This window comes from Mustela nivalis (genome assembly GCF_964662115.1).
Source record: "Mustela nivalis genome assembly, chromosome: 8".
Classification (NCBI taxonomy): domain Eukaryota; kingdom Metazoa; phylum Chordata; class Mammalia; order Carnivora; family Mustelidae; genus Mustela; species Mustela nivalis.
Genome location: NC_139027.1, coordinates 29433890 through 29454418, shown reverse-complemented (window position 1 = coordinate 29454418; position 20529 = coordinate 29433890). Strand labels below are relative to the sequence as shown.

Genomic DNA, 20529 nt, shown 5'->3' with positions numbered 1-20529 from the left:
AGGGAGCCAGATGTGGGGCTTGATCCCAGGACCCTGGGCAGAAGGCAGATGCTTAAAGACTGAACCACCTAGGTACCCCTAAGCATCCAACTCTTGATCTCAGCTTAGGTCTTGATATTGATCTTTATCTTGATCTTAGGGTCATGAGGTCAAGCTCTCCATTGGGCCCAGTATGGAACCAATTTAAAAAAAAATACAACTGGGGCGCCTGGGTGGCTCCGTGGGTTAGGCCCTGCCTTTGGCTCAGGTCGTGATCTCAGGGTCCTGGGATCGGGTCCCACGTCGGGCTCTCTGCTCAGCGGGGAGCCTGCTTCCTCCTCTCTCTGTCTGCCTGCCTCTCTGCCTACTTGTGATCTCTCTCTGTTAAATAAATAAATAAAATCTTTAAAAAAAAATACAACTGATTTTTGTGTGTTGATACTGCATTCTGTAACTTTGCTAAATTCATGTATTAGTTCTAATTGGGTTTTGTGTGTGTGTGTGTGTGTGTATTATTTATGATTTTCTGTAAATAAGATTATGCGTCTATGAATAGAAATAGAGATTGTTTAACTTCTCTTTTCCAAAGGAAAGGATGGCTTTTATTTTTCTTACCTAATTCCTCTGGTTGGAGTTTCTAGCACAATGTTAAAGAAAAGTAGTGAAATTGAGCATCCTTGTCTGTTTACTACCCTAAAAGAAAAGCTCTCAGGCTTTCACTATTTAGAATGATATTAGCTATTGGTTTTTCATTAATACCCCTTACTATATTGAGGAAATTCCCTTATATCCCTAGTTTGTTGAGTGTTTTTATTTTTTTATTAAATCATGAATAGGTGTTGGATTTTGGCAATCCTTTTTCTCCACCAGTTGAGATAATTGTCCAGCTTTTTTCCCCTTTGTGTTATTAATGTGGTGTATCACATTGATTGACTTTCTTATGTTGAACCACCATTCTTGGGAGAATTTTTGCTTTTAACACTTTAATTCAACATTGTTTAGCTAAAACATTTGGCAATCTATGAATAATATTATGTAGGCTCTTATAATACACTCTCCGAGACTGATGTCATGATTCAAAAGGGAGAAATAAAAATTGTTTTATTTGAAATGGTAACAAAGGTAATTCTGCCTTTAAAGTGACCTGGAACATGCTTGCAAAAAACTCAGGAGTTTACGTTACTGATCGGGAAATTCTGACCTAAAGGATAAAATAAAAATTCCATCATTTGGCAAAATCTGGCTTCCACTTCTATTTTCAGCTTTTTTCTTAGCAAATGTGCACCTGACACTCATGACTTTACAATCTTCTTGGTGATGTTGTTTTTGACTTGCCTGGAATGTTCTTTTTTCACCTAAAAACTTTCTGCTGATTCTTCAGACTCCAGTACAAATGGCCACTTCTTGAGTAACTTTTCCCATCTCTCCCAGGCAGTGAATCCCTGTCCTTTTATTCTTTAACACTTATATTTCTGTTATATATTTATTAATATAGCTATAAATTTTAATTTATTTATTAATATATTTAGATGTTTCTGTTCTATATATATTTACATAGGATTTATGTGTTCTATATTTACCACACTGTATTATAACTTAGCAGTTTAGACATCTGTTGTTCCCATTAATGTGAATTCCCAGAATACAGGGGTCATATTTATCTTTGTAGTCCTAGCACCCAAGCTAATGCCTAGAACTTAGTAAGCACTCATTAAATGATTAATGAATACATGAATGGGATGCCAGTTGTGCTGTGGTTATGGACACCAACTGGATCAATATTTGTGTCTGTAAGAGGAAATGTGCTCTTGATTCTCTAACTTAGAACATTTTCTGATTTTATTTTTTTCTCTTTGTGCCTCTCTAGACTTCAAAGCAGCATACATTGAAAAAGATCCAGAAACTCACAGGTCAGAAAGATCCTATGCTTTATTCTTCAGCTCAAGGCTAATGACAAACCAACTGTGGGTCTGCCTTAAAACTCCAGACTTTAATAACAGGTTGAGGGAGGGAATTTGAAAAAGATTATGTAAATGAAAGAAATGTGCTTACTCTTTCTAGCATCTCCAAAGATGCTAGATTCTTTTGAGCAACTTCCAAAAGCTGTAAACAGATTGATAATTCTTCCTATGCTTCCTTTCCCCCATGCTTTCTTGCCTAATTTTCCTTTTGTGTAGAACTCAAAGTATCAGGAAAGAAATTTGGTGAGATTAATGTTTGGTGCAGGAAGTTCTGATAACTTTTTCCCCTGTCATAGGCACTGGATAGAATCCTTTGGGGAGGGGGGGAATGTGTTATGCACTTTGGTTCCCCTACTCCTACTCCCTACTCGCATGATTGTTCCTGTTCTTTCCAACAGCTTCATCTACTCCATGGTGAAGGCAGCATAGTAGAGTTCAAAATATAAAAACTTGAGCCCTGGGTTAAGTCTGAGCTCTACCACTCATTAACTTAATGATCCTAGGCATGATTTCACCTTTGTTTTCTTATCTGTAAAACAAGGGGGTGGAACAAGGTAGAGGTGGTATCAACAATTAGGGTGCTAAAAGCTTCTTTACCTCTGCTCCCAGCTTCCCAGTGGGAAGAAAATCTTAGGATGAGCTGCTCCGAAGCTAATGAGACACAGTGAGTAATGTTGACCTTCACTATCTATTCCTCCTCTCTTCAGCTTACTCTACTGATAAACTCTGTAGGAGTTAGGAGAAAGGTACCTAGTATTGTTTTACTTCCCCCACAATGATAGCTCTTCCTTTTCTAAGTTAAGTCACTATTCCTATTGGTTTCCTTACTAGTACTTTAATATCACTTCAGTGACATTGACCTACTCTGGTGTCCAGCTTTTCAAGTCTCCCTATGGGATGGGCCCAGGAGTATGTACTCTGGTCAATGGACAGAAGTCTTCAACAGATCTTCCAACATCTGGAATGTGCAAGGTCAGGGAAGGTCATTTCTGGGAGGAGGTTGGGTCGTGGAAGTTTTTGTTTTTGTCTTAAGTAAACTCTACTTGAATTGAATTGAATTCTTGAGATCAAGAATTGCATGCTCTACCAACCGAGCTAGCCAGATGCCCCAAAGGTGGTAGAACTTTTAAGAGGGAGGGTACAAGAGACCAAAGAAGGGAGGTGGGAAAGAGGGAGGGAAAAAGAGAGGGAGAAGAGAGATTGTTAGTTGGTTGCTTATTTACTTAGTTTGGGCGGTGGGGATAACTTCTGGGTCCAAAGGTTTAGTCCATGGATCATTTCTGATTGGAGTGGAGACCCATACCTTCCTCTCCTCCTCGTAGAGGAATTCTTTACATAAGTAATTGAGATTGGGGAATACAACCTCTTTTGTTGTTATTGTTCTCCCTCAGGACAAAATATTTCACATTTGAAATAGCCATTACCTTTCCCTTTTCCTACTTTTTCCTGCCCCAAAGCAAATGGAAACTTTTCTTTATTTCCTAGATCAACTCTTACAGAATTCTGTTTGCCTGAATCACAGGATTCGATTTCTTCTTCCACCTCCTCTGTGCTTGTGGCTCAGGAGCCTGTTCTACCCCGTTGTGGCTGTAAGAAGGCAAAACATTCTACTAAGGACAGCAGCTCCTCTGGATCATTATGCAGCAACTCCCGCCTGTCCCACCTTCCCGTCTTTTCTAAAGGAACAACCCGGCAACTCCAGAGCCATAGTTTACCTATTTTACCCCAAAACCAGTTTTCCATGTTCAGGAACCAAGGCACAGCCCTGCCTCCTTTTCAGATCTCAGAGTTTGGGAAATCAAAACTTTTACAGAATTTGGCAGCTCATTCACCCTTAAGATCCCAAAACTCTTTTATCAGCTCTGTGTTTGAATCCCCAGATCTCTGCCAACAAGAAAAAACAAAGAATGGGGGAAAGAGCAAGAGTCATTTGACAATGGATCATGGGCCAGATTTTATTTTCACCAAGGCAAGACCACGATTCTCGGGGTGGGCTCCAATCCAGCTCTCTCCTTTGGTTAGGTGGGAGTTAGAGGGACATATGGCTTGGAAGGTTTATACTTTGAGGGAACAAACAGTGCCTCTGCCTGTAAGGGAGTCATGGGCAATCCTGAATTATTTAATTGAGGTGCAAGGAGGAGTTCCTGAACCACAGAAACCTCAAATCCAGCTATCTATGCCCATTCATCAAAGCACTGAACAAGGTCTCTACAATAAATTCCCAAACTGTCCATCATTCCAGCTCCATGTGAATATTGGAGTGGAATCTGGATTAAATCGAACAGAAACAGAAATTTCACAGTCACTTATCCCAGGTAAGCAGTCACAACGGGGGGATGGCCCGCAAATCCTTGAATCCAGGCCCTTAGTTACATCATTGGGCACTCTGCTTCGCAAAAGTTTAGGAGCTAACATAATTCCAGAGAAAACCACTGGACTGCAGAAGGAGCCAAAACATGTTCTAGAACTTAATATAGAACAGAGCGTCATGGGTCTTCTGGAAAAAAGGATTCAGCAGCCTAAGTCCCACATGACTCATGTGGAATTGACCTCAAGGCTACCATGTCAAGTTACAGAGAGCATAAAGGTAACTCCTTTAGCATTACTTCAAGTCATGGCTTCAATGGGGATGATCCCAGAATCACATTCAGAAGTGATTGAATCTGTGGGTTTGTTCCCACAGCCACAAGACAAAGTTGGGAAACCAATGGAAACCACAAAAAAAGTGAGTGTAAGCACTAAACCATCATATCAAGTCACTAAACCAGTGGAGGTAACACCAAGTGCTCAGCATCAAGTTATGGAATCCAACATGACCTCCAGACCCCTGAATCAAGTCACAGATAATGTGATGGTAACTCCTACAGCATTGCTTCAAGTCATGGATTCTATGGGGATGATTAATGAGTCACATATACATATTGTAAAACCAGTGGGAATAATCCCAAGAACACCATCTCAAGCCATGAAATCAGGGGAAATAACCCCATCGTTGGACCATAAAGTCATACCATCAGGAAAGATGCATCCAAAGGCACAATACACAGTTGTGGAAACTGTGGCAACGACTTTTGGGCCACATCCTGAAGTTACTGAATCAGTGAATATAACCTCAAAGCCACAAAGTCAAATCACAGGACCACTGAAGATTCCTCCAGGGACAATATGTCAAAATACAAGATCACTGGAAATGATCTCCAGTCCATTGCATCAAGATCCTGATTACACAAAAGTTACTCCAGTGGCATTATTACAAGCTAGGGATTTCGTAGGAATAATTCCACCAGCACTGCCACATGTTATAGAATCTGGGGATTCACAGTCTGCCCCAGGAGCAGCTCAACGAGTTGGTTGGACATCTTCTAGCTCTCCTCCTACTATTGGTCCACCTGGATTTGTAGGATCTGTGGGTTTACCTCCAAAGCCACCACTTAAAGTCACAGAATCAGTAGGGATGATTCCAATGCCATCACATCAATCCATACATTCTTTAAAGGTAACTCCAGTAGCAATGGGGTCATCCATGGGAATGATCATAACACCACAATCACAAGTTGCAGAAACTCGGGATTTGACCTCAAGGCCAGTATCTCAAGTTAGGAAACCTCTGGAGTTGACTCCTGGGTCATGGATTCAAGTGCAAGACTCTGTGGAGTTGACTCCACGACCATATGTTCAAGGCACAAAAACTAGAGCATTAACCCCACGGCTACCTCATCAAGTCATGGAATCTCCAAGTTTGACCCCATGGCATCAGATCTTAGAATCTTCAGAGATGAGTCCAAGGCAAAGCCATCAAATGATGGAAACTATGGGGTCGGGAACTACTGGGATGATCCCCAGGCCGTATTTTCAGAATTTTTCAGAGATGACTCCGGGGCCAGGCCATCAAGACACAGAAACTGCACAGCTCTTTTCTGGGGATTTACTCCAAGTGGCATTAACACCAAAACCAACAGGTCGAGTTACAGAATCTACAGAAATGACTCTAAAGCCACACCTTCAAGTTACTGAGCCTTTAGAAATACCCCTAAGGTCAGAATACGAAAACACAGAACCTTTTGGGTTGGCATTGTCTCAAATTGAACATATCCAGGAGATGATGCCAGTACCACCATATTCAGTAAAAGGATCCCTGGAATTGACTTTAGGACCACGAATGCAATATGAGAAATCAGAGCCACTAATGCAAAATTTGAAATCTGTGAAGTTAACCCCTGAGTCATCCCCAGTAGTGGTGGGACCTAAACAATTTATCACAGGACCAAAACGACATGTTCCAGAGTTGACCCCAGAGCCACAGTTCCAGGGAGTAAAGTCTATACCACTGCATCCAGAGCCACGATTACAAGATGTGGAATATGTTAACTTAATCCAACAGCCAGCTACTACTGGAATGATAGAATCTGAGAAGCTGGTAAAAGAGCCAATACTTCAATGTATAATATCAGAGGAATTGACTAAGGGGGCACAGCATCAGGGTGTGAAATTGATCCCAGGGCCACATTTGCGAAGTGTCCGACTTTCAAATTTACCTCCAGGACCACTTCTTCAAGGAGAAAAACCTGTAGATTTCATCTCAGGGTCCCCACGTCATAGTGTGAAATCTGATGCACTGACCCCAGGTTCCCCAGTGCAAGAAATCAGATTGTCAGATTTTACCCCAGGGCCAAAGCATCAAAGTGTTACGTCCGTACAACTGTCTCCAGAACCAGAAACTCAATGCATGAAATCTGTGGAACAAAACTCAGGACCACGCTTGCAAGATGTCAGATTTTCTGATTTGACCTTAGAACCAAAGCATCAAGGTTTGAAACATGTGCAATGTATACCGGGAACACAGGTTCAAGATGTACAATCCTTAGGATTTGTAACAGAATTGCCTTTGCCATTAAGCCAAGGGTTCTTGAGTGAAAATATGAAAACTCTTCCGTCTATTGAAGGATCCCAGTTTCACAGCATGCAGTCTATGAAATTGACCTCAGAACCACAGTTTCAAGGTGTGAAGTCTCAGGAACTGAACCTAGGGCCAAGGCAGCAAGATGTCAAATTTTCTGAATTGACCTCAGGGCCAAAACTTCAAGGTGTCAGATTTGGGGAGCAGACTCCAGGATCAGTGTTTAATGGTGGAAATTCTGTAGAGATGACTCCAGAATTAGCATTTCAAGGGCCAGGGCCACAGTTACAATATGTCAAATTTGGTGATCTGACATCAGGAACTCAACCTCAAGGTGTGAAATCTTCAGAGTTAAACTCAGGGCCACAACTACAATATGTGAAATTTTTTGAGTTGACCCCAAACCCAAAGATGCAGGGAGTAAGATCTGTGGGGCTGTCCCCAGGACCTCAAAAGCACGTGGTCAAGCCTGATAGGCTAGTACCAGAGACACTGTTTCAAGGTGTAAAAAATTTGGGGATGGATCAAATGTCCAACTTGGAAGGTAACATTTCTTATAGAATTGTCTCCCAGCCAGAGAAACCAGATGAAAAATCTATGGGGTTGACTCCTGAGTCACAGTTGCCAAGTGTAAACTATTCTGAGTTGGCTAGAAGAACACAGTTACAAGGTATAAAATCTTCTGAATTGATCCAAGGGCCAAGTGTGGGGGGTATGAAACCAATAAAGCTGACCCCGGACTCAAAACTTCAAGGGGTAAAATCTGAGTTGTTGACTTCGGAGCTGAAAGATGTGAAATCTGTGGTCTTAACTACAGGACAGGGTCTAAAAGGTACGGAATCTACTTTGCTAACCCCTAGTCCACAGCTGGAAGGTGAGAAATCTATGGAGATAACCACAGTGCCACGGATAGAAAATGCCAAACCTGTGAAAAGCACCCAAGATTCCATGCTTCAAGGTACAACTTCTGACTTGATTCTACATGCAAGAACTCAAGACTCCAAAGCTGTGGAGTTGGTCCAAAGAACCCAACAACAAGATGTGCAAACTGTGGAATTGAAATTTGAGACCAAGATGGAAGGTGAGAAAGCTGTGCCTTTTGCACCAGGGCCATTGCTCCAAGGGTCTGAACTGCAAGGTGTGAAACCCAAGGAACTGACTTTAGAGCCACAAACCCAAGATAGTAAATTTGTCGACAGTACCCCATGTTTAAAGCATCAAAGTTTACAATCTATAGAGGAAACTCCAGATCCAAAGCCGCAATGTGTAAAATCTGTAAAGTTGACCCCAAGGCTAAACAAGCAGGAAGTAAATTCTGTGAAAGTGACCAGAAGATCAAAGTTTCAAGGAGTAAAAACTGTGGATTTAGCCCCAAGGCAACAGTTTCAAGAGACGGTACTCATGAATTTAACATTTGGGCCAGAACAGGATGGCAAGCTATCTGTAATCTCACCAAAGCAGCAATGTGTAAATTCAGAGCAGTTGAAGAGAGGGGCTAAGTCGGACGATGGGCTGTCTTTGGAGTTAACTCCAGAGCTAAAATTGAAAGGTAAAAAATTAGCAGACCTCAATTTTGAGTTACAGTTTGAAAGTATGAAATCAGACTTGACTCCAGAATCAAATATTCAAGGTTTAAAACCTAAAGAATTCAAACTTGAACCACTTGAACCACAGCTGCAAAGCACAAAGTCTCCTAAGTTGACCCCAGGGGTACCACTGCACCAGATTGAAGGCTCAGAGTTAGCTTCAGAGCCACAGCTTTGTGTAAAAACCGTTGAGTTGAAACAAGAGCCACTGCTTGAAAGTATGAGACGCATTCAGTGGATCCCAGGACCTAAGTTCCAAGCTGTGAAATCTGTAGAGTTCAATATCAGGTCACAGTCTCAAGGTATTAAATCTATAGGGTTGAAATCTTCGACAGAGTTAAGAGATGTGAAGTCATTTGAATTGACTCTTGGGTCCAAAACTCAAGGTGCGATATATACAGACCTTGGGCCACAGTTGCAGAACATGAAAAGCCCTGGGGTGCTCCCAGGAACACAGCTGCTAAAAGGGAAGGTTTTGGCATCAACCGCAGAGCCACAGCTTCAAGATGTAAAAACTACTGAGTTCAAAAAAGAGCCACAGCTGGAAAGAATGAGGTGTATCCTGTGGATACCAGGACCTGATTTCCAAGGTGTGAAGTCTATAGGGATACAGTCTCAAGGTGTCAAGCCTCTAGGGTTGAAACATAGAAAGTCATCTGCATTAACTCCAAGGCCAAAGCTCCAAGATACACAATCTTCGGCATCACTCCAGGAACATAAGCTTCAAGACTGTGATTTGAAACCTTGTCTACTGGTTAGAAGTGTAAAATCATGTGAGCTGACTTCAAGGTCAAAGCTCTGTGATATAAAATTTATGCCATTGAAATCTAGGCTTTGCATGCATGATAGGAAACCTACTAAATTGACTGCAAAACCAAAGCTTCAAGAAGTAAAACCCTTACAGTCATCCCCAGGAGCACAGCTTCAGGGTGTGAAGTCTCTGGTACTTATGGAAGATCCACAGCTTCTTGGTGTGAAATCTGAGGTATTAAGCCAAGGGTCACAATTACAAAGCAATACAACTAGAGAAGTGAACTCCCCACTACACTTGACAAGCACGAAGTCATCTGAATTGACTCTTCAGACAAAGCCTCAAGGTGTGAAATCTGAGAATTTCAACTCTGGGTCACAGTGGCATGATCTAAAACCTTCTAAGTTGTCACCTGAGATAAAGTCCCAAGATAAGACATTTACTGAGTTAAATCCAAGTTCACAGTTGAAAGGTATAACATTTTCTACACTGATCACTGGAACAAAAATTCAAAGTACCAAATGTACAAATTTCAACCTTGGGCCATTGTTACAACATGTGAATTCTTCTGAAAGGACCTCAAAGACAAAGCTTCAAAATGTAAAACATAAAGAAAGCTCTCCCAGTCCCCAGGTGCAAGTTGTGAAATCTTCTGACCTGACCCTTGGATCAAAGCTTCAAAATGTGCAGTTGGTGTCCAACCCTGATCCACAGTTTCAAGGAGTGAAATGTTCTAAATTAATCTCAGAAACAAAGTTTCAAGATGTGGAATCTATGAATGTCAAATCTGGGCCACAGCTGAGAGGTGTGAAATCTTCTGAATTGATACAGGGGACAAAGCTTCAAAAAGTGAAGTCCGTGGATTTCAAGTCAGGCCCCCAGTTGGAAGATATGACATCTTCTAGGTTGATCATGGGTATAAAGCTTCGAGATGTAAAATCTATGAATTTCAAGTCTGGACCACACTTGAAGGATGGGAAATCTTCACAAGTGATCCCAAGGGAAAAGCTTCGAGGTGTGAAATCTGCAGAATTGAAAGCTAATCCAAAGTTACAAGGTGAAAAATCTTCTGATCTGACCCAGGAGAGGAAGTTTTCAGATATGAAAGCAGGCCCACAGTTACAAGACGTGAAATGTTCTGAGTTGATCATGGGTATTAAACTTCAAACTAAAAAATCGGCAGGGTTTGGTTCTAGATCACACTTGCAAGGTATGAGATCTTCTGAAGTGATCCCAGGGTCAAAACTTCAACAAGTGAAACCCTCTGAGTTCAACCATGGTCCAAAGCTACAAGGTGGGAAATCTGATTTAATTCAGATGAGGAAGCTTCAAGGTGTGAAATCTGTGGAGTTCAACCCCGGACCACAGAGACAAGGTGGGAGATCTGATTTGAAGCTAGAGTACAGGCTCCAAGATTTGAAATCTGTTCAGTTAAAGCCAGTGCTGCAGTTACAAGATGTACCATCTTCTGAGTTAACACCAAAACCAAAGCTTCAAAGTAGAGAATCTGTGGAGTTCCTTATCAGACCCACGTGGCAAGACATGAAACCTCTTGAGTTGACTCTAGCTGCAAAGACCCAAGAGGTGAAATCTTTGGGGTTTGAGTCAGTCCCACAGTTACAAAATAGGAAATTGCCTATGTTGACACCAGGATCACACCTTCAAGGCATGAAATCTCTGAAATTCAGCCCTGGGGCAACATTGCAAGGTGAAAAATCTCCTGAGTCTGTAAAGCTTCAAATAATGAAAACCACAGACATCAACCAGGACCTAGAGTTCCAGGTCGCAAAACCCTCTGAGTTAGCCTTGGAATCAAAGATTTGCAATGTGATATCTCCCGAGTTCAATCCTGGGAAGCAGTGGCAAGAAGAGAAGTGTTTTAAGTTGAAACCATGGCCAGAGCTTCAAAGGGTGAAATTTGTGGTATACAACCCTGGACCACATTTGCAACATATAAAATCTTCAGAATTGTGCAAAGAGACAAAGCTCCAAGATGTGAAATCTAAGGAATCCAATCCTGAGCAACAGTGTCAAGATGTTAAATCCTCTGAGTTATGCCATGGATCAAGGCTTCAAGATATGCCATCCTGCAAGTTCAATCTTGGGCCACAGTCACAAGAGATAAAACCCGAGTTGTGCACAGACAGGAAGCTTCCAAATGAGCCATTTCTGGAAACAAAGCATCAGCCTAAATTACAAGGTGGGAAATCCTCTGAATTTAATCTAGCCCCACATCTTCAGTGTATAAATGTTAGGGCATTCAGTACTGGACCACAATTGAAAGGTGTAAAATCTGAGTTGAATTCTGGATTAGAGCCTCGAGGTATAAAATCCCAGGTGTTCTGCCCTGGGCCACCTTTGCAAGATGTGAATTCTTCTGCATTTATTTCAAAACCAAAACTGCAGTGTGTGAATTCTCTTGGATGCAAATCTGAGCCACCCTTGCAAGGTATAAACCCTTCTGAATTAACTTCAGTTTCAAAACTTCAAGGTACAAAGTCTTCTGAGTTGAGTTCAGAGATCCCCAGGGAGACAACTATGGTGTTCAACCTTGATCCACATCTTCAAGATTTGAAATCTGAATTGATTCCAGGGTCAAAGTTTCTTGCTGTAGCACCTATGGAATGCAGCCCTGAGCCACAGATGAAGTGTGTAAATTCTTCTAAGTTGAATCCAGAGCCAAAATTACAATGTGCAAATTCTATGGGGTGCAAACCTGGGCCACCTTTGCAAGGTGTACAGTCCTTTGAATTGACTTCAGGGACAAAATGTCAAGATCCAGGATCTCAGGTGAATCCGGGGTTCAAGAATCAAAGTGAGACATATATGGTGTTCAGCGCTGAACCACATTTACAAGATTTAAAATCCGAATTGATTCCAGGGTCAAAGTTTCTTGCTGTACCACCTATGGAGTGCAACCCTGGGCCACAGACGAAGTGTGTAAATTCTTTGGAGTTGGATCCAGACCCAAAAGTACAATGTGCTAATTCTATGAGGTATGAACTTGGGCCACCTTTTCAAGGTATACAATCTTTTGAGTTGACTTCAGGGATTAAATGTCAAGGTATGGGATCTTTTGATTTGAATCTGGGGTCAGAAGTTCTAGGTATAAAATCTCTTATGTTCGACCCTGTGCAACATTTACAAAATGTGAAACGTGAATTGAGTCCAGGGACAAAATTTCAAGGTATAACATCACAAGAATTAAACTGTGGCCCACAGCTGCAAGGTGTGAATTCTTCTGATTTGAATTTTGGGTCAGAACTTCAATGCATAAATGCTATAAAGTTTAATCCAGACCCACAGATGCAAGGCATTAAACCCTCTGACTTGAATCCTACGTCACAATATCAAGGTACAAAATCTATTCTGTTCAACCCTGGACCACATTTGCAAGGTGTAAAATCTTCTGAGTTAATTCCAGGAACAAAGTTTCCAGAAATCCAGTTTTTGGACAATCACTGTGGGTCACAGCAACAAGCTGTGCACTCAGTGTTCACTTTAGGCTCTTCGCTGAATGGTATGAAATCTGTGTTATTTTTACCAAAGCCACTGCTTGAAGTTGTAAAGTCTGTGAAGACTAACAAAGAGCCAGTGTCTTGTGGTGGAAATTCTGTGAAACTGGCTTCAGGCTCTGAGCTGCAGGACTTGAAGTATGAGATGTTTGCACTAGAGCCATGTTTTACAAAAGTGAAATCTGTGGAGTTAAATCCAGGGCCACATCCTCAAGGTATGAATTCTGGGGAGTTGCCCTCACACCTCAGGCAGCACAGTGAGAGATCTGTGGTGTTTGCATCAAAGTTGTGTTTTCAAGATGTGAAATCTCTGGCCTTGAAACTAGGGTCACAACCTCAAGATGTGAATTCTAAGGATTTGATTTCTTGCCTCAGGCAGAAATCTATGGTGTTTGAATCAGAGCCATGTTCTCAAGATGTGACATCTTTGAAGTTAAACCTACAGCTACAGCCTCCAAGTGCTAATTCTTCAGGGTTTCCATCATGCCTAAGGTCACCAAGTGTTAATTCTGAGGTCTTTGCACCGAAACTATGTTTTCAAGATGTGAAACCTGTGGAGTTGACACCAGGGTCCCCACAGCAAGGTATGAATTGCCAAGAGTTGACTTCAGGATGGCAAGGTATGAAATCAACAGTGTTGGCACCAGAGCCAAATAAGAAGTTCATACCAGAACCCATGTTGCATAGTGTTAAATTTTCAAATTTGTCTCCAGAATCACAGCGACAAGGTGAGAAACCTTTGGAGTTTACTCCAGAAGCAAAGTTGCAAAGTATAAAACATGTGACATTGTCTTCAGCATCTCTGCAACAAGATATGAAATCTGTAGAGTTACTACCGGGGTCACTGCTTCCAAGAACAAAATCTGAGAAACTAATGCCAACGAGGAGCTATCAAATCACAGACTCCTCTGAGATAATCCCTAGGCCAGGGCATCAATTTGTAGAAGGTGCAGAGATGAACCCAACACCAAAGCCTCAAGTCCCTAAATCTGTGAATTTGGTGATCCCAACACCAAAGCATCAAGTCTCCAAATCTGTAAATTTGATTTCAGTACCAATTTGTCATACCACAGAAAGGTTGGCATATCAAGGCAATGAAACTGTAGAAAAATCTGTGGGGTTGACCCCAAAGTCAACAAGTAAAATCATGGAATCTTCAGGAGTGCCTCTAAGGCTAGATCCTCAAGTCCCAGAATCTGTTGATCTGACTCATGTGCTAAGGGATCAAGGCTCTGAATCCTTAGAATTAACCTTAAAGAAAATCCCAGAAACTCTCGAGGTGCTCTCTCAGTCATGGCCTCAAGTTAAGGACTTGGGAGACTCCTATACAAGGCCAGTGCAGGAAGTTACAGGATCTGAAGAGATGACACCAGAGCCCAAGCATCACACTACAGAAACTATGGGGCTGACCCCCAAAGCAAGGCCAACAGAGAAGGAATTCCTTGGCATGACCCCAAAGCCAATAAGTAAAACCACTGGATATACAGAGAGCACTCCAAGGCCCTATCCTCAAGCACTAGAATTTGCAGAGGTGATCTCCGAGAAAAGACTGCAAAGGGAAGAATCAGAAGCACTGACTACAGAGTCATTACATCATGTCCCAAAATCTTCAGAGATGACCCCAAGGCTAAGATATCCAGTTCCTGAATCTGTGGGTTCAACCCCTAAGCAATGGCTTCAAAGGGAGAAATCTTTAGATTTGTCCCCAAGGCAAACAGGTCAAGCTACAGGACATGCAGAATCTGTAGAGCTCACATCTGAGACACAGCAGCAAGGGTATGGACCTATGGGGCTGACACAGTCACAGAATCAAAGTATGAAATATTCACAGATAGCTCCAGGACTACCGGGTCAAATTACAGAGCTTATGAGGATTAGTCCAAAGCCGCTAGATCAAGTCACAGGATCTACAAAGACACAGCTTCAAGCTGCTCAACCAATAGGAATAACCTCAATAGGCCCCCCAAAAGTTGTTGAATATGTGAAAGTGACACCTGGGCCACCACTTCAGGTTGTAAAGTCTGTAGCATTAACACCAGGGGGGACCTCTCAAATGGTAGACTATGTTGAACTGACTCCAAAAGATGTGAGACCTTCTGAGTTTACCTCAGGGCTATTGTTGCAAAGTATAAAATCAAAGGAATTAACCACAGAGCCAACACACCAGATTTTGGATATAAGGAAGTCGACAGGCTTTCAAATTGTAAAGACTGTGTTAATCCCAGGGCCACCACTTCAAATTGTAAAATCTGAGGAATTAGCACCACTACCCATTCCTCAGATTGTAGAACGAATAGGAGTCTCCTTAGAATCAGCTACTGAAGTAATGGATTGTTTGGATTTCTTCCCAAGGCCACATCTTCAAGAAATGGTAGAACCTGTAGAACTAACTCTGAGGCCAAATACCAAAGAGAAATCTTCAGAATCACTCTCACAGCCACCATTTTCTTTGGAGGAATCGACAGTGTTCACTCATGAACAAGGGCTTCAGGCTGTGAAAGGAATGGGGATAAAAACAGGGCCTCCTCAAATCATGGAATGTGAGGATTTGAATCTAGTACAGATATATCAGAATAGGGAATCTGAGGATTTTATGTCAAGAGAGGAGTTACAAATAGGGAATTATTTCTCTAGATTTCTACAGAACTCTTCAAACTCGCTCATCTCAAGCTCTGTCGAAGCACCTGAATTAGGAAGCCTTTGTGATCTGGAGATGCCAGAAGTGTCAAGGGCCTTGGATATAAAAGACTTTGGGACAGATATTTTGCAGTCTGAAGAATACTTTATAGACCCTACTATGATACAAACTTCAACGCTTCCCTTGTCCCTTCACAATCAATCCTCGGATAAGATAGCTAACATTGTAGAAATCCCACATTTTGAGATCCCAGGAGTGGGTGTCATATCTAAGAGGACTGATAAAAAGCAGGCGGAGAAGCTAGGGAATTCACTCCAGCGCCTATCCCAACATCCACTGCAAAGCTGGAGATCACCATCTAGGACCTTCCAGTCAGGATCAGGAACTCAAAGAGGCCTGAACTGGTCTGTCTTGAGCAGACAACAGAATGTCTGGGAGAATCACTCCTGGAGACAGCGACTACCCAGAAAATATCTCTCCAAGATGCTAGTGTTAGGGAATGTCTTGGCAACCACTATGGAAAGGAACCTTTGTTCTCAAACATCTTTAATGGAAAGAGCCACTGCAGATACTTGTCAGTCTATTCAGAATTTATTTGGGGTTCCTGCAGAACTGATGGAACTTTCCAAGAGTCTGCTAGAGAAGAGTAGAAGTATTATTTCTCAGACTTCAGTGTCCAAAAACTACATTCAGAGACACACTTCCTATCATGGTCACGAACAAAGAATAGCCTTAAGGATGTGGACACGTAGCTCCATGTCCTCCATAATACAGCAACACTCTGGGGCTAGCGCAAAAATAAGGAAAAGTTCGAAGCTTAGCGATATATCCCAGGAAGTCATTCAGCACATGCCTGTTTCATGTACAGAGGGCAAGCCTCCTGCCCCAGTAAATTTAGAGTCTTCCTTCAATACAGTTTTCACTAGGAAAGATTCTGTTCCAATGGAAGAGAGTGAGAACTCACAGAGTTCACAGACAAGGATTTTTGAGTCCCAACACTGTTTCAAGCCAAGTTATCTTCCCCAGGCCAAGACTGACTTGTCAGAACAGTTCCAGTTGCTACAAGATCTGCGGCTAAAAATGGCAGCAAAACTGTTAAGGAGTCAAATACCCCCCAATGTACCTCCACCTCTAACTTCAGGTCTGGTTTTAAAATACCCTATCTGCCTACAGTGTGGCCTATGTGCAGGACTTAATTGCCATCATAAATTACAGGGCACTTATCTTTTTATATACCCACAGCTCCACCTTGTAAGCACTCCAGAAAACCACGGAGAGATTAAGATGAGTTTTGGCTTTAGGTTGCGAACTAAGAAAAGATCTGAAGTCCCAAAGTACCACAGAAGAGACAGATCCATCACACCAAGGAGTTCTATATCACCATCACTAAGGAAAGCTAAAGTCTATTCTCGAGCTTCCAAGAGTCCTACTTCTACAATCGATTTCCAGTCTGTATCTTCCCAGTCTCCTGCTCCTGTACGAGTCCACATCACGCAAAGACAGTATAGGAGCCCTGCCCTAGCAGGAAAGACAACAATTGGAGGGCTAGGGCACTATGAGTTTACTCAAGGTCACTCTCTACCAGAGAGTGACTCTGAAAGCAATCAGGATGAAAAATGGGCTGAAAGGAGAACCAAAAAGATCCATAGTTCAAAATACCCAAAGAAAAGAATCACTACGGGAGGCAGAAGACAAAACACAAAGTTCTACACAAATGGTAGAACCACAATACGGAGTTCTTCTCGGGATTTACCAGCCCAGTTAAGAAGGAAGAGGAATGGAGCATCTCAGACAACTACTGCCTCTTCAAAAAGAGAATCTAAGAAATCATCCCAACCCAAATTCATTCAACAGCTTTTTCAAGGCCTAAAGCAAGCATTCCAGAGAGCACGAAGAATAATGGCTTTTACTGGACAGAAGCCTGAGGACATGTCAAGGCCAGACCATTTGCGTTCAAGCAAAAACCACCATCCAAAACAAAAAGCCAGAGATGATTCCTCCTCAAGAGATATCAAAAGAGATAGGAGGTCAGTTATTAAGCTAAAGCCAACAGACATAACCACTAAGCAGGACATGTTAGGGGAAGAAATACAGCAATTCAGATCAGCTCATCAACCAAAAAGAAGTAGCTCTTTCCAACGTAGACATACCCAACGACCCAAGCCCATAGTTTCCCAAAGAAGTGCTATTTTCAAAACCACTTCAGTCGGACAGGCTGTGGTCATTGTTCAAAACGACAAGAGCAGCAAAGGTAAGAAAAACTCCTACAGATGTGAAATCTCTAGCCAGGAGTCCAAAAGCTCCAAAATAGGAACCAGAGTTCAAGCCAGAGGGAGGAATCTACATGGTTCACTTAAGAGAACCTCACACAGTCACCTTAAAGAGAAACTCACACCCAAGAAGCGAAACCACCATAGCTTTGTAAGGGAGAGAACCCCAAGTAATTCCTCTGAAAGGAGCCATCGCAGTCCCTCCGAGAGGCGCCATCAAAGTCGTCCTCGGAGAAGACATCACAGTTCCTCAGAAAGGAGCCATCGGAGTCCCTGTGAGAGGAGATGTCGCAGTCCTTGTGAGAGGAGATGTCGCAGTTTCTTTCAGAAAACTCATCACAGTCCCTTAGAGGTGAGAGGATACAGCCCTTCTGAGAGAAGACAGCACAGGACCTCTGAGAAGAGTGGTTGCAGTTCTTCAGAGAGAACTCACTGTAGTCCCTCTGAAAGAAGTGGACACAGTCTGTGTGAGAGGAACAGTCATTCTGAGCAGAGCCAACAGAGCCACTTTGAAAGGGGCCAGTACAGTTGGTGTGGGAAAACCCATCTCAGTCCCTCTGCAAGAACCCATCACAGTCCCGCTAAGGAGAGACTCAAACACAGCTGCCCTAGGGAGAGGCTCAGACATGGTCTGTCTGAAGATTGCAAGGGCTACTCAAACACGTCTCCTAGGGACCACACACAAAATACTCCCAAACAGGCCAAGTTTAGAGGCCAGCTGACAGATGAGAAGAGATCCGTCCCCATTATTCACTGACTGGCTCAAGCCTTCACCGACCTGCCCCTTTTGTGGCTTCTTTCCTGCTTGGCCACTGCCTTTGATACCGGCACCCTCAGCAATCCAAGAGCCTCTATGCCTCTCTACCTGGGGGGAGGAAGGGTGGGAATGGGTCTGTAATTTCTCTAAGATAAATAAAGGGGCGATAATTGATCTCCACCTAGAAAGACCACTGGTTGTGCTGGAGGGGGGAACGCAGGGTGAAGGGACATTGGGTGTTGCGCAAACGGAACAGGAGGAAAGGGCCCTGAAGTCACGTTTGGGGCTCCAAACCCCACCTACAGCTTCCTGGGGCGGGGTCTCAGAGGAGGGAGTCCTGTCATGTGACTCACTCCGGCACCAGCCCCCTCGGAAGCTGCCAGGCAGAAGTAGACGGTCAGACCTGGGATCCGAGGCACTGACTCCACATCCCCCTCAAACTCCTAATACCATATTTCTCTGAATCAAAGATGTATCATTTACTTATTTTTTGTTATTTTTTGTTTTAGACAGCATGAGTGGGGAGGGGCAGAGGGAGAAGAAGAGCGAATCTAAGGCAGATTCCGCACCCAGTGCAGAGCCCAATGCAGAACTTGATTTCACAACCCTGAGAAGATGTGCTGAGCCAAAAATTAAGAGTCAGATGCTTTACCCACCAAGTCCCCCAGGTACCCCAGATACATCCTTTAAAACTTCACATGCAGGAGCGCCTGAATGGCTCAGCGGGTTAACCCTCTGCCTTCAGCTTGGGTCATGATCTCAGGGTCCTGGGATCAAGTCCTGAATCGCGCTCTGCTCAGCGGGGAGCCTGCTTCCCCCTCCCTCTCTGCCTACTTTTGATCTCTCTCTCTGTGTCAAATAAATAAATCTTAAAAAAAAAAAAAACTTCACATGCAATCCAATTTCTAAGATAATAAAATGTGATTATATATATATATTTAGGAATTGATGAAACCTCCTGACTTGGCTTAACCGGCTGAATTCTTCTTTTTAGGAGCTTCTACATAGAGGAGGGCATCCATCTGGCCCCAGCTCCGGCCTCTGGATTTGCCCTTCCAGCTCTGGTCCCAGGTCTGACCCTCCCTCACAGAGCCTCCCTCCCTCTCAGTGGAGACCTCACCCACCTCTGAACTCCACTTCAAATCACAGCCTTTAGTCTTCACCGAGGTACTCAATTAGTTGAGCCACAGTGGTGTCCAACTTCCCCCCAATTTCAGGCTGTTAGGCGTTCTGCCTCAGATCCCCTTTTATAGTTTTCATAGTTCTGGCTCTAGCATCTAGCAAGCACTCAGCAGGTACCTGCGGCCTGAGCGAAAATGAGAGGCCCAGGAGGAAAAAGCAATGTCTGAGGAGGAATGCTGGCTGTGAGGGCGGTCCGGGAAGTGGGCGGCCAGGAAGGGTGGAGCCCGCCTCACCTTCATCCAGCACTTTTCCACCAGGCTGCTGCTGCCTGAGCCCCGCACCTTGAGGTAGCAGTCGACGGCACGGCTATACTCTCCAGCCTGCTCCCACTGGCGAGCTTGGTCCACGAGCTCCTCCATGCCCCTGAGATGAGAGTACACATGACCAGGACAGGCTGGGCAGCGTGGCCTATCCCGTGCACACCTTGTGACCCAAGCTCCAGCCCTGCTGACACTTGCTGCCTCCTGGCGTCATACCTGGCCCCTTTCTTGGTAGCCTCCCGCTCATACTCTTCCCTCAGAACCTCCAGCTGGCCTGGCACATAGTCCTTGTAGATCCACAGAGCGTCGCTCCATAATCCAGCCTACTGCTGATTTCCAGGTATCAGGAAGGCAGAGGCCGGCATGACACCTTCCCACTGCCACACAGGTGCTCTATACTATGGGCCACGGATCCCTAGGTCCTTGCACCTCTCTTCTCCTCCTTGTCTCCTTCCCCCCTTCAATGCTAACTCTCTGGATCTTTCCCAGTAGTATTGGTTAGTGTAGTGCTCTGTGGGTTCTTACACTCTCTCCCCCTCCCCTTCATGGCCCTGAATCCGGTGCCCTACCTTATAATAATTGAGGGCCAGGCCCGGTCTCTGGGCCCGAAGCAGCAGCCCTTCTGCTTTCTGAAAGTCCTTCTCCTCCAAGGGCTTTCGGGCCTGCCCCACAAGCACCTTGGCGACACTGTCAGGATCGCGGGCCTCGGCCACACGCTGAGCTGCCTCCCAGT

General features: G+C 43.6%; 1 protein-coding gene across 1 annotated transcript; it reads left to right on the top strand.

The window, feature by feature from the left end:
- Positions 1-3747: 3747 nt before the first annotated feature.
- On the top strand, positions 3748-19129 carry LOC309870616 (uncharacterized protein). Its single transcript, XM_082743001.1, has one exon. It carries the CDS (start codon positions 3877-3879, stop codon positions 18352-18354), a length of 14478 nt encoding a protein of 4825 aa, XP_082599127.1. The 5' UTR covers positions 3748-3876; the 3' UTR covers positions 18355-19129.
- The last annotated feature ends 1400 nt before the right edge of the window (positions 19130-20529 follow it).